The following is a 13,949-nucleotide window of genomic DNA, read 5'->3' as shown; positions in this document are numbered from 1 at the left end:
GTAGGAGTACAAGCCAGAAACGTCTACGGAGCCGAGGAAGTCAGAAATACAAAATTTGCAAAGGATGTGTAAATAATGTAGTGAAACAAATCTTGATAGTATTTTTCAACACAGACATTAATATTTTGATGATCAGTATGAGCTGTTCTTTTTGCTTAGCTAACTATATAAAAAAAATTGCCATGTTTGAGTAGAACAAAATGTGAAAGCAACAAAAGTGCCATTTCTTGGCCAATGATGGGATCACAATACACAATTTAAAAGATGCGATCCACAATATGATCCCCAGCGAGAATGCTGTGAATCATCTTTCTACCAACAAACTTAAGGGAGAAAGTGAATGTAGATTGGGCTATTTTAAGAATTGCTCCCACCAGCTAGATTCATGACAAAATTGGAAATGGGGGAAAAATGATCATACAGAAATATTTGAAATTTCATTCAATTTCTTCTCACTTCACAGAGAGCTGCTGTTTCAAGCCTCCAGACTTGTCAAAAAGTAACTCAGATAGCATTTGTTACAGGTCCAGCAATGAGAAACTTAGACTGGCATATTTTCATGTGCTAGTCATTATGAGAATAAGTTTGAAGATGTCAGTAGTGTCTGAGCACTGCTGTCTACAGCAGAATACAACAATGAGTTACTGAGAACAGTATTACACATGTAATTCTGTTCAGCATAATTTTCTGTGCAACAATTTTGTATGCAATAGCCAAAGTTCATGATGCCAAACTATTCTTTTTTGTATAGAATAGTTATTGCTGTTAGTTTAATTTCACTTCAGAACCATCTTTTGCCAATATAGAGCTGAATGAGTTGAATAAACTGCTACATAAGCAGCCTGTGGTATCGCAGCAGTTTTAGAAATGGGTGTACCGTATGTCATGTATGGGATGTTTCATCTATGGAATTCCCATACTCTTAGAACAGTTTAATATTTGACACCTCATTTAGCCATTTCATGTTATACAGAATGTATCCCATTTAGCAGGACCGAAACATTTAACCTTGCATTACTTATATGTTGTGATAATCTATGAACAATATATTTGCTTTTTTTTTTGCTGTACAACTATTCACTAGCAGAAGAAAGTTTCATGCGTTTATATATCCCCCACTGCTATTCTGTCACCAGTGTTAACATACTTATTTTAAACAGGTAGAACAGGAGAGAGAGCAATGTCATGGAAAAATATAAAATGTTCATCTGTTGATATCACCAATTGTCATATCCAGGCTCTTGTTAATAGTGTAATCTTCAAACTGAGAGACTAAGTTGGCAACTGAGAATATTTTTATAACAACTTTATTAAAACACAAGTAAGACTCCATACAACATGTTGAAGCACTTTAAAATCACACTACACACAGAACAATTCAAAAGGATCAATGACACCTCAATTTAAAGGTCTTTTATCCTTTTACTGCACACTTTCGTGTTATGTATAATCCTAGTTAAAAAAATTGTGAAGTCATCATTAGTTTATAAAACGTAACCTATTTTTCTTATGTATCAATTTTCCCAAAAGGAATATTGAATATGTTAAAAGACTGAAGCAGACTCCTCTTCTGAACCAGTTTTATCAGCGTTTTCATCTATTCTAGTATGTAGCTGTCAATGGAGCAGAGCTCATGTTGGGTAATAGAATCTGGAGTGTGGGAAGGGAAAAAGGAAAAATAATTAGTTGGTTTATTGCTTCACAGAGAAGACAAATAGAACATTTGCATAAATCTTACATTTGTCGGACAATCAAAACTCAAGAAAGAGCTTGCATTCATAGTTCCTTTCACATTCTCAGGGTGTCTCAATGTGCTTCACAGCGAATAAAGTACTTTTGAAGTGTAGTCATTATTGTGATGTAGGAAATGCAGCAGCCAATTTGCCCACAGCAAGTTCTCACAAACAGCATTACAATAAATGACCAGATCATTTGTTTTAGGTGTTAGTTGAGGGATAAATGTCGGCAAGGACACTGGGAGAACTTTCCTCCATTTTGAATAGCAGATGAGGTCTTTTATGTCCACATGAGAAGGCGGATGGGCCTTGGTCTAACATAGCATCTGAAAGATCCAACTCCTTTAGTACAGTACGGAAGTCTCACCCAAGATCATGTGCACCAGTCTCTGAAGTGGGGCTTGAACCCATGACCTTTTGACTAAGAAGTGCAAGTGCTACCATTTAGCCAAGACTGACTCCAAAACTCCCAACATTTTGCTATGAATATTCTTGTGCGGTGATGACATCTCCTTCATCTAGTGCACTTCATTATTGTCGTGGGCCCATACACAGTAAGATACAGAATGTAGCTACAGCTTGAGTGTCATTGTTTTGCCAGTGTCTGCCCCAAAAATAAACCACCACACAAAGCCAGTTCTGCTCAATGACTGTGGCTGAAGATTTGCAATAACTTTGCAGCCTGCGGTATCTATCTGGATGACCAGTTTCACTAGATTGACCCCATTCACAGAAGAACTTGTAATGCTTTTGGTTAAAACACCAATATGCTGCCGTCTGAAACCTCCCTTTAGGCAGGCAAGACACACACCAGGGACAAAATGTGAGTATGACCTGCCATCATATTGTGTTAAACACTATTGGTGAAGTAATAACCAGTCCTTAGAATAGAATGATCCTTTGAGCTTGAACTATGACAACAACAAAAAAAGGACAATGCATTTATATCGCACTTTATTCCGTCACACACAATGTGTGTGCTCTTAATTACAGTAACTGTTATGTAGGTATTTTTGGCTGGTATTTTGCACACAGCAAGCCACACAAACAATATCAGCTTATAAAGGTATAAAGATTGTACATAGGAGTGGAATATACTGGGGGCGTAATTGGGAAGCAATGCGGGAGAAATGCACTGTTAATTCAGTCCCACTGCTTCACAGGTCATAGCTTTTAGGAAAGTTTCCCACCTACCGAAGAATAGTCAAATTAGGCACTCTATTTGTCCCCTGAATAAAGCACACCAAACCAGGTTTCTTTAAACAACAACAACTATTAATTAGAAAATAAATAAGTCATAACTACTAATGAGATAAATCTATATAAATGAGAAGTTACTTATTTCCCTAGCCCTCATGCACTCACACATACATTCAAAAACTGGTTAACCGGGGAACAAGGATTTTGGTTTACAGCTGTTTCTTAGGAATAGAAGAAATAATAAAAATAAATCAGTTTGTCACATTCTGGTAGGATGTTTTCAGTATGATCAGGTGTCCCAGAGTCGAATAGTTGGATGCCACTCACAGTCTCTCCAGGCGATGAATAGTCTTTGATGGGTGGGCGTTCAAGGCAATTCAACTACAGCAGGCATCACACAGGTCTTTCAGCAGGGGATGCAGCAACCGGTTTGCTCAGGACTCATAACAGCAACACAGCAGTAGAAGCTTTGTTCGGGTTCCTGGATTTCCCAAAACACAGGAGGCAACAGTAACCACTATAGATGCAGGAATTTTTCCAAGATGGGTGGCAATAGGAATCTGCAACCTTTGAAATGCAGGATTTCTTTTCAAGAGATGCCAGTCTCCTTTATAGAGAGAGGTCTTTTTCTCCAGTCTCCAGGCAGGTCAGCTCTAAGTTTCAAATGCTTGGCTCTTTGTCCAACTTTTTAAAAGTCCAAAATGAAAGCAAAAAGCCTTCCTGAGCAGATCACGTGACCAGCCACGTTGTCATTCAACGTGTTGCTTTGAGGAGGTCAAACCCTAGCTGGCTTCCTTGAAACTGCTTGCTTTCCTATTATTGCTTACAAAGTCAACATCCAAAAATTCCAGCTATTTGCAGGTGTCCACGCCTACTGAAAATCCTTTTCTCAGTTTTTTAAAACACACAGAAGTCTAAGATTTTAGTACAAAAATAAAACCTTTTGTAACACTATGTACACCCAAATTTCCTGCCAATTTCATTAATATATGTTAGTAAGCAAAAATGCTTACTAGCTCAAAGAATTGGAAACCAGAGTAAACAATTATGGAAAAGCACCAAACACACAGCATACATTCCTCTCTTATGTATGAAAATTAAAGTTTCAAACCATGCACCTGTACATTAGGTGTACTATGTTTAAGAACATACAATTGAGAAGGCTTTCCAGTTTTTAATGTGACTTATTCTGATGCCATGAAATGCATTCAAATAAATATAGTGAGGATAAACATACATTTTTTAAAAAACAAGTCTCAAAAAATTTGCCGCAAAATACCAGAAAAATGATTGTTTCCTGCTGTGCCAGAATTCTGGACTGAATTTTACACCTGTTTTTACCCAGTCTGATTGCAGGAAATTTGTACTTGGGGGAATGAGGTGCAACGGGTGCATGGTTTGACAGGCAAGACAAAGACAGTAAGTAAATTCAAGCACAGTGATATACATGTAAAAACCTGCAGTGTAAAAGATCAGATCATTATGATGGCGTATTTGCTTTACTCACACTTTGATCACACACATGCCTAGGTACAAATACACAACAGAATTACACTTCATAATTTCTAATGCAAGACATATTTTAACAATATTATACAAGTGAAAAACTGTTTCTTTTTCTTGTATGATGCTATGTTACAACCTTTGTTATTCTTTCACCTGTGTTACAAGGTGTTTACTTCATTTGTGCCTCAATTCAAACACGGCTGAGATCAAGCAATAAAAATGATTTTACATTTGATGATCCATTACTTAAGCTTAATTGAATGACTGAGTTGGCAGGCACAACTAAGTTGAGCTATTGCTTAAAGCGGAATCAATTAACTGAATTGCTCTTCTGCAACTCACTGCAATCTATTATATATTCCATTGGTAAGTAGCTTTTAAATCAATAGGTAGATGTAGTTTTTATAGTAACAATCATTTATCGTATTATTCTTGATCTAAATCCAGTAGATTTCAGGAACACACTTCACAACATTGTCTACAGTCATGCAGCTGGAGCTTTGCCTCTTGAAACAAACTAAAAAGTGAAAATTTTAAAGAAACTGAAAATTGTTCTAATATGTAAAAATCATGTCTGACAAATTCAATAGAATCCTTTGAAGAAGTAATGAAGTGTATTGATAAAGGAAATGCTGTGGATGCTGCGTGCAGAGATTTCCTTTAAAGGTTTTTGATAAGGTGCTATATGGCAGACTTACTAAAGAAAGAGCTTGCACTTGTTTAGCGCCTTTCATAACCTTAGGACATCCTAAAGTGTTTCACAGTCAATTATGTACTTTTGAAATGCAGCCAATTTTGTAATGTAAGGAAACATGCAGTCAACTTGCACACAAGGTTTCATAAATTGTTATGAAATAAATAACCAGGTAATCAATTTTTGGGGTGTTTGTTGAGGGATAAATCTGGACCAGGATACAGGAATAACTCCCCTGCTCTTCTTTGAAAACTGCCAAGGAACCTTTCATGTCCATGTGAGAGGGTAGACATGGCCTTGGTTTAACATCTTATCTGAGAGACCTCCGACAGTGCAGCACTCCCACATTACAGTACTGGACTGCCAGCTAGATCAGTGTTGTCCAACAGGATTGCGATGCACACCAAACTTGTGGAAATCAGATCAGAATATTTGCCGTATTTTGTAATCCAACTGTTCTGCAAAGCAAGCCTGCTGTATACATTCTCAAAGGATGGTGACAATCTGTTAATTGCATTCTGTTTCTGTTTTCCAGTTTCTTCAGGAGTAAACTGTCTCTATTTTATCAGAATTGGTATATTAGGAGACTCGGGAGGGAGAAGAATTGACAAATCTCTATGTATTGGCTTCTGCCCTCTGCCTCTGGCCTTGCTTACGCTGTCACCTGCTGTTTCTGAACACAGTGTCCAGACATTTAGTAGACCTTTGGCTCACGGCCAACCTCCTGTAATGTTTCCTTTTACACCAATAGCACCCTATACCTTTCAATCTCTTGTTTCAAAAGATCTATTAAGATGAAGGCTAAACATAATTCAGTGTTGCTGTACTGTCCCAGTTTGCCAAAATTGCACATTTCAACCCTCATTGGCAGCCATGCAGCACTGTACATGGCTCACGCATCTAAACTGTTTTGCAAAAACTGCCAACGACCAGCTAAAAACCAAGTTCTTCAGTTAGCATCCCCAGTGTCACTAGGTTCCCAAAGAAAATTTTGAGAGCAATAGGACTGCTAGCATTCTGAAGGTCAGCCCTGCGTTCACAGCACTTCACAGAGCGGTCCCGCAGATCTAACTGTATCATTTACAGGCTCATTTAAATAGAGGGGGTGGAGCAGCCTCCCCCAATGATGTAAAGGGGACGGCCTTTCCGTCCCCAACAATGACATCTGGCGCCACTGTGCAGGCACTGGTGCCAGTGCCATTTTTAAAGAGCTTCAAGCCCTGCAGTTTATTTTAAATTCTTAAGTTCCCACGTGGATGAAAATTGAACATAAAATGTTATTTAAACTTGAATCCCCCTTCACATCCCCCCCCCCCCAGACTGAGTTCACCATAAATAAAATGACCTATCCCCCGAAAAACACTTTTTAATATGCCAACTTTTCACCCCCCCACCCCACCTTCAGCACCTTTGACCCTCAACCCCTTCCCACTATCCCTACGATAGTTCTCCCCTCTCCTGCTCGCCCCCCGCCCTGAAATTTTCATTCTTTCCCCCTCCCCATCAGTGTCACGCCTCAGAACTCCAAATGGAGTTCCGAAGGTGTGGGACTTCTGGCTGGCGGACGCAAGATCGGCGTGGGATTTCAATTTATTTCCATTGATTTTAATATGTAAATGAAGGCCTCGCTGCCAAGCGGCAGGGGGCCGCACTGAGGCCTCGCCACCGCCGGTAAAATGCGGTGGGGCCTTCTCGGCGTCGGGAGTTGTGGCCGGCCTCTCCTGGAAGAATTTTCCGGGCCCCCCTGCCACTGGAGGCCTCATAAAATTCAGCCCTTTGTATCTCCAGTCCAACAAGGAAGGAAGCAGTATTGGATCTGGTTCTGGGAAATGAAGTAGAGCAATTTGACTGTGTTACAGGAGGAGATCATTGAACTAACAGTAAACACAACATAATTCAGTTTACAGTATTTCAGAAAATAAATCAGAAATTATCAAAGGTAAAATCCTCAACTAGGGAAGGTCTAATCGGAGTGATTTAGGAAGGGAGCTTGCAGATGTAGATTGAAAAGGTGATTGCAGGGAAAACAGTAATGGAGCACTGGAGGGCATTCAAGGAAGAGAGCGCTCAGGTAAAAAAAAATAGGCATATTCCTTTGATGGGAATAGGAGAAGGTTAACGTGCCCTGGATGACAAAGGTAATAAAAGTTAAAATAAAATAGAAAAAGGAGGCTTATGACAAATGTCAGCAGCAAGATTCAGTTAATAATCAGGAAGATTATAGGAAGTACGGAAGAGAACTGAAAATGTTATGGGAGGCAAAGAGATTTGATGATAAAAGATTAGCAGGCAACATTAAATAGAACCGTGAAACATTTAATAAACGTAAAAAGTGGAAGTGGTTAGCTAGGAAAAAGTTGGGCTTATGAGGGAAATTTTCATGTAGAGGCACAGACCATAGCTTAAGAGTTAAATGGACACGTTGCATCTATCTTCACAGACAAAGTGAATGATACGAAGGTTACATTAAAAGAGGAAAGTTACGGACATGATAGTGACAGATAGAGAAGACATACAAGAAAAATTAGCATTACTGAAAGTTGGCAGGTCATCTGGACCAGATGGAATGAATCCCACAGGAGATGTATGAAGATGGAAGCCCATGGAAGTAAGGGGAAAGTGGCAAAATGACGCAATATTAGCTCAGTGACAGGAAGTAAAGGGTGTCAGGGAAGAGTTGGGGGGGGGGGTGGGGCAGAGTTGGGGGAGTCGGGGTAGAGTTGAGGGGGTCGGGGCAGAGTTGGGGGGGAAAGAGGGGGGAACAGAGGGAGGCAGAGAGTGGGTGCAGGGGGCAGAGAAGGGGGGTAAGTGGGGGCGGGGGCATTTGGGTGGCAAAGGGGGTCAGAGAGTGGGGTGTTGGGGGGCATGAGGGGCAGGGTGGGAGAAGAGGGGGGCAGAGAAGCAGTGGGGGAGGGGGTGGAAGAGAGATTCGGCACTGCAGGTATTGCAGCTGCAGGTTGGCTGGAGCAGAGATGCCATGTTTCCGTGAGCAGGGGGGGTGTCAGCTCGGAGTCCCTGAAGGAGTACCCTCATAAGGGAGTGGGAGCAAGGTGCCATTAAAGTCAAATCCTGGAGTCTGGACCCGAGGACAAGACAACTGTGCCACAAGAAATCGAATGACCTAACACAGCTGGTTGAGGTCAGTGAATGCATTATGTTATCGCCTATCCACCATATACCAGCACCACACCCCCATCACTCACCCAGCATCATTCCATTGCAGGACTCACACCTAACATCCAGATACTCCATCTAACTCTCACACCCACCTCTAACTGCCTCCATATATTCACATATTCAGCTATGGCAGGCACATCACCCAAACAGAGTGCTGTACATTCTGTCCTCTCTCTTGCAGGACAAGGTGGCACACAAAAGAAGGGAGCAGAACTGGCAGGGCACAAGGACACCTGCATTTCCTAAGCCCTACAGAGGATATGGCCTTCAGGATCATAGGGCCAGCTGCACCAAGGCCCTTGGCATCCGGCATCACTGAAAATATTTGAGGATGACAGTATGTTCCTGTTTAATGCCTCTCCTCAACTCCCAGTACAAGTTCATCCTGCTATCTGGCATGATGAACAAACTGATGATGATTCAAGCATGGATCTCTTGCCTTCCACCCCATCACCCTTCCCTCTTCAGGAGTTAGTGCTTTCAGACACCCAAGAACTGCCTTCTGCCTAGACACAGAAGATCTGGGAGAAGGAAAGAGAGCAACCGTACAGCACTGATGAAGAAGCCCTGTCATTTGATCTGACACTCTCAGCCATCAGTACAGATATTGGCACTGTATGTACCTTGGAGGCTAATATAGAGTTGGGATCAACATGCGGTGAATCATCTGAGCATGAGTTGCCTATAGTTAGGCCAAGAGTAAAGGATGGTTCGGTTGCCAGCTCACTGGAAGGCTGGTCACAGATGAGTTCTGCTGCAGAGGACTCAGATGAGGACCTTGTTGGAGCAACGTACAGGACAGCGAGATGCTGGGTGCTTTGTCACTACCAAGGAGAATGGAAGAGTCCGGCTCCAACTTGGCACAGGAAATGTGCAGAACCTGCCCTCTCCGCAGCCTCTGCTCCATCTCCCTGTCGTGTTGTAGACCCAGGGGTACTGCCACTGCTGCCCCCATACCTGTTGCACCCTTTGTGGGGACAGGTCACCTACTGCACTACCCCCCACCCCATGAGAATGCAGCAACATCCTCTGGTAACTCCATGAACTCACCACAACACCTCCAGAATACTACCAGACATTTTGCAACAGGACAATTAAAAATAAAAATCACCTTATCTGCAACTTGGTGCCCATCTTGCATTTTTGTATCTGCTGTTTGCAGAGTTATGTAGGAAAACATTGCCTGCCCATTTATTCTCCAAATTAGAAATCCTGGTGTATCAGTTGGTCAGGATAGGGTCCATACACAGCTTTCCTTCCATGCAGGGCACCCCCACATACACTCTTATACTAACAGAACACCGTGCAGTTGCGCAGGAGTGGTTAGTGGCACGGGAGACACACAGAGAGCAGCGCAAGGCCTCTGTGGCACTGTGCAAGGCAATTTCTCACCCAGTGTTTTTGGAGTCCACCACAAACTACATACCCTTGCTGATCTGCTGCTGAAATTCTTACCCAGGCTTTTGTCACCTCCAACATCAACCTTGCTGACATTTTATTGCTCATGCTCCATAAATATCAGTTCACCTAAAACTCTGCTATTCATATCCTCTCTTGCACCAAGTCCCGTTCTCCCATCACTATGGTTCTTGCTGAGCTATATTGGCTTCCAGTCCCCATTGGCTTCAATTTAATATATCAAACTCATGTTTAACTTCCTTTATGGGCCCACCCCTCCCTATCTCTGTAACCTCCTCCAGCCCTAGAACCCCTGCTGAGCTCTCGATTCATTTGACTCAGGTCTCTTATGCCCACCTTCCCTTCATCACACTATTCTTAACTATGCCTTTTCCTGCCTACATCCAACTTTCTTTCTGGAATTCTGTCCCTAAATTCTTCCATCTGTTCTCTTCCTTATCTTCCTTCTAGACCCTCCTTAAAACCCATGTTCAAGAAGCTTTTGGTCACCCCCCTTCCCCCGCTAATATTTCAATCACTGGCTCAACATCCACTTAGCCTGATTATAGCTCTGTGTTTCACGTTGGGGTATTTTTCTACATTAATAAAATGATGCAAATGCAAGTTGTTGTTGAAGTTAAAACTGGGATTCTCTTATTGGATCACAAAGATTAAGAGGAAATACAAGCATTCAAAATTATGAGCGGTTTTGATAGGGAAAACCTATTTTAATTGGTTGGTGAATCAGTAAAAAGAGGGCATAAATTTAAATCATCATTAAAAGAGGTTTGGAAAACTTGTTTTATTCAGTAAATGCCCAAAAGGGAAATGTATAAATATTTGAAAAGAACAATTTAAAAAGGAATGGGAAAAGGACTGGGGAATGAAACTAAACAGATTGCTCTTTCAGAGATCGACCACAGGCATGATGGGCCAAATGGCCATCTATGTTGTAAAATTCTATGATGCTATAAATTTAGAATTTGCTTTTGAGTTTCTCATGAAATTTTCCCTACAGAAACACAAAATGCTTTCCAAGTTTTGGTTGCAATTACATTTTTATTTTTAGATTAAACAAGAAATATCAAATTGTTCATTGAAAGCTCACTGTGATGAGTACACTCAGTGGCTGGGTCACTGCAGCTGATTTGTAAGGCAGATGCAAAATAGGGACTTTGTCCAAAAACACATTTTTCTACAACCGAAACAACAAAAAAAACTCTACAAGTGGGTGGATGGGTCAAGAGGGACTTTGAATTCTCATAACATTTTGGGCAGTCAGAAAACAGTTCCCTATAAACTGTGCTGTCATCCACTTTATAATTGCAACATCAATCTTGAAGGAATTGTTTCAGGCCCAGTTTCTCATGATAGATACATACTCCATGTAACTGTAGATTATGTGTTGCAAAATGCACCCTTTTTTGAGAAATTTTTAATTTGAGAGAAAATGTAGGAAGTCAGCCTTATTTCCATGTAATATTTTCAGAATTTTAGGATGCCTGTAAAATGTTGGCAACAATACAGGTCCCACAGAAGGCGGCTATACATCATATTTTCTTAGATGCCATATAGGAACTGTCTGACGTTATATAAAAGGTGAAAAAGAGAGAGGGTGTTTGGGCCCCAACAGTCTTTTATAGTTTTTAAATATGATCTTACAGGATGCAAATATGACAATATAAATAGTACATTTCTGTTATGCCGGATGAGTTAATTTCTGTTGCATATTTCAAGTTTGAATTAGGTGTTGTCTCTTGTTCAGTGTCACTGGTCTCTCCTGTAAGAGGATCCTGCATCCCTTAATCAGCAGTTTACATTACCATCCAATATCTTGTCTTATGTCACCATGACTTGGGGATCACAATTCTTAAAACACTTTGTTATCTGAGCTGGTTACTGTAATTTCACATGTACCATCACATGCCCTTCTCTAATTTCCTGATAGATGGGCTATTGTGACGAGGTGAAATATAAATCAACAGACAGATTTATTTCACAAACTGTGGGTAAACAGCGTAACTATTTATAATGAATTACAGTTAATTTTGAAGCACACTTCATAACACAGAAAATACTATAACACACCACACAAAATCATGTTAGTGACCAATAATTCCACTGAACTTCTTGAGTATTTCCTGATGGAGAGCACTCTTACCTCTTGAACCGGTTTCCCTTATCAGATCTTCCATGCTCACCATCCTTATTTTTAAAAATTCATTCATAAGTTGTGGGCATCATTGATAAAACGTTTCTTGTGAAGGTGGTGTTGAGCTTGTCATGAGTTTCTTTGTGCTATCTTAAGCAACACAATGAGGTACGTAGATTCCAGTTCCTTGAAGATCTCTAGAAGGTTTATTAACAGCTAAACTAGTACATACAATACAGGTCAAACTATATACAGAACCTTTGTCCAGGGTGTTGCTGTGCAGAGTGACAATGACTTCTAGTCACATGACTACATCCTGGTACTTAGCTGACTGGTATATTTAGTTCTAAAAGCGACATCACTCTTTCTTTCCAAAGATATGTCTCGTAGGCTACAAGCAAAAACATATAAAATTGGATATCAAAATTAGTTATACAGGGATAGAAAGTATAAAATTTACAAGTATAAAGATAGGGATTGTGAAAGATACGAGTGCAGAAGCTTAAAAGTTCATAGATCGTTTCAGTGGTTTGACAATTCTTCCAGATCTTGTTACGATATAACTTTCTGGGAATGGGGATTTCACCCCTGGCTGTTCTTGGCTTGCATACGTGTTGTCAATGTATTGGCTGTTGTCCTGTTGTTCCATCACACCCTCATCATCGGAGTGTGTTCTTTTCAGTCCACTGTGCACAATTGGGAGTATTGCACACTTCTCTTGACTGGCTTCGGTTCTTCCTCAACACTGCTCCGTTAGATGTTGTAACCTTGTAAGACCGAGGCTCACAGCATACTTTGGATACCTCTGCAGGTAACCAAGTTCAAACTGTGAGGTGTATTACCCTGACCTTTTGTCCTATGTGCAGGTGAGGTAGTTTCGCCCCTGCATGTTGATCATGCACCATCTTCATACTCCCTTGTTTTTCGAGCAGTGTCTCCTGCCTCTCGGAGAATTTGTTCAGATGCTGGCTTGGCAGAATCGTTTGCACTTGCCTTCCAAACATGATCGCTGCTGGTGACAGTAAGCCCATATCCATAGGAGTAGCTCTGAGGTGTAACATGGCAACACGCAAATCTTATTTCGTTGTCCTACACTTCAGGATAAGTGATTTAACTGTGTGAACCATTCGCTCGGCAAGACCATTAGATCTCGGGTAATGTGGTGAGGATGTCACGTGGTTTACGCCCCATTGGCACACATATCCCTGAAATGTCTGCCCGTATACTGTGGCCCACTGTCAGAAATAATTTCTTCAGGTGCACCGAACAGACTGAATATGGCACTCAATGTGGCTGCAACGACTGCTTGAAGTGTCTTTTACCTGTCTGACAATTGGAAATTTGGAGAAATAATTGGTGACTAATATAAAGTCGTCTCCATTCACGGTAAAGAAATCAGTGACGATTTTGGGCCAAGGACTGACAGAATCTCGTGAGAGTGTAGAGGTTCTTTACATTGTTGTGGTTGGTGGCTCTGGCATGCCTCGCACATCCTCGCTAAACTTTCGATGTCACCGTTGATCCCTGGCCAATGCAGTATCTCATGCCAGTTGTCTCATTCGCTCTATATCGATCTGGCTTTGTTGAAGTTGTTACAATATGTCCTGTTGGAGAGCTTTGGGCACAATCACTTGCTTCCCTTTGAAGGTTATGCCTCTCGAGATACCGAGTTCATCTCAATAAGGCCAAAAGCAACTGAGGGTTTCAGGCACTTTGTTTATTGTATCTAAGATGACTCTCCACAGTGTCTTCAATTGTGGGTCACTGGCTGTTTCTGATTGCAGTTGGTCACTTAGGTGCTGACCAAAATGCAATAAATCAATTTTGAGCACATCTTCCACTTCAATGCCCATGCTGTCGACTCATAGATCCAGTGAGACTTCTTCATTCTTATTCGAATTTGGCAATCTGCTCAGCGGATCCAAGGTGACCATTTTGGTACCCGGTTTGTAGCAGGCATCAAAGTCGTACCCCTGTACTTTCACTAAAAGTCGCTGCAGTCAAGGTGGTGCGTTTGTCAATGGTTTGTGCCAGATCATCTCCAGTGGTTTGTGGTCGGTGAACTGCTTACTGAACAGGTAGGTGT

General features: G+C 41.2%; 1 protein-coding gene across 1 annotated transcript in view; it reads right to left on the bottom strand.

Annotated features, from left to right (window-relative positions):
- Nucleotides 1–1,293: 1,293 nt before the first annotated feature.
- mcph1 (microcephalin 1) overlaps nt 1,294–13,949 on the bottom strand; it is a 429,556-nt gene continuing 416,900 nt past the window's right edge. The window contains exon 15 of the mRNA XM_068021514.1: nt 1,294–1,650. Coding sequence (XP_067877615.1) covers nt 1,598–1,650 — 53 coding nt within the window. The 3' untranslated portion in view covers nt 1,294–1,597. The remainder of the gene's footprint in view (nt 1,651–13,949) is intronic.

This window comes from Heterodontus francisci, chromosome 3, assembly GCF_036365525.1.
Source record: "Heterodontus francisci isolate sHetFra1 chromosome 3, sHetFra1.hap1, whole genome shotgun sequence".
Lineage (NCBI taxonomy): Eukaryota > Metazoa > Chordata > Chondrichthyes > Heterodontiformes > Heterodontidae > Heterodontus > Heterodontus francisci.
Note: the sequence above shows the minus strand (reverse complement) of the source record. Positions and strands in the feature narration are given on the sequence as shown.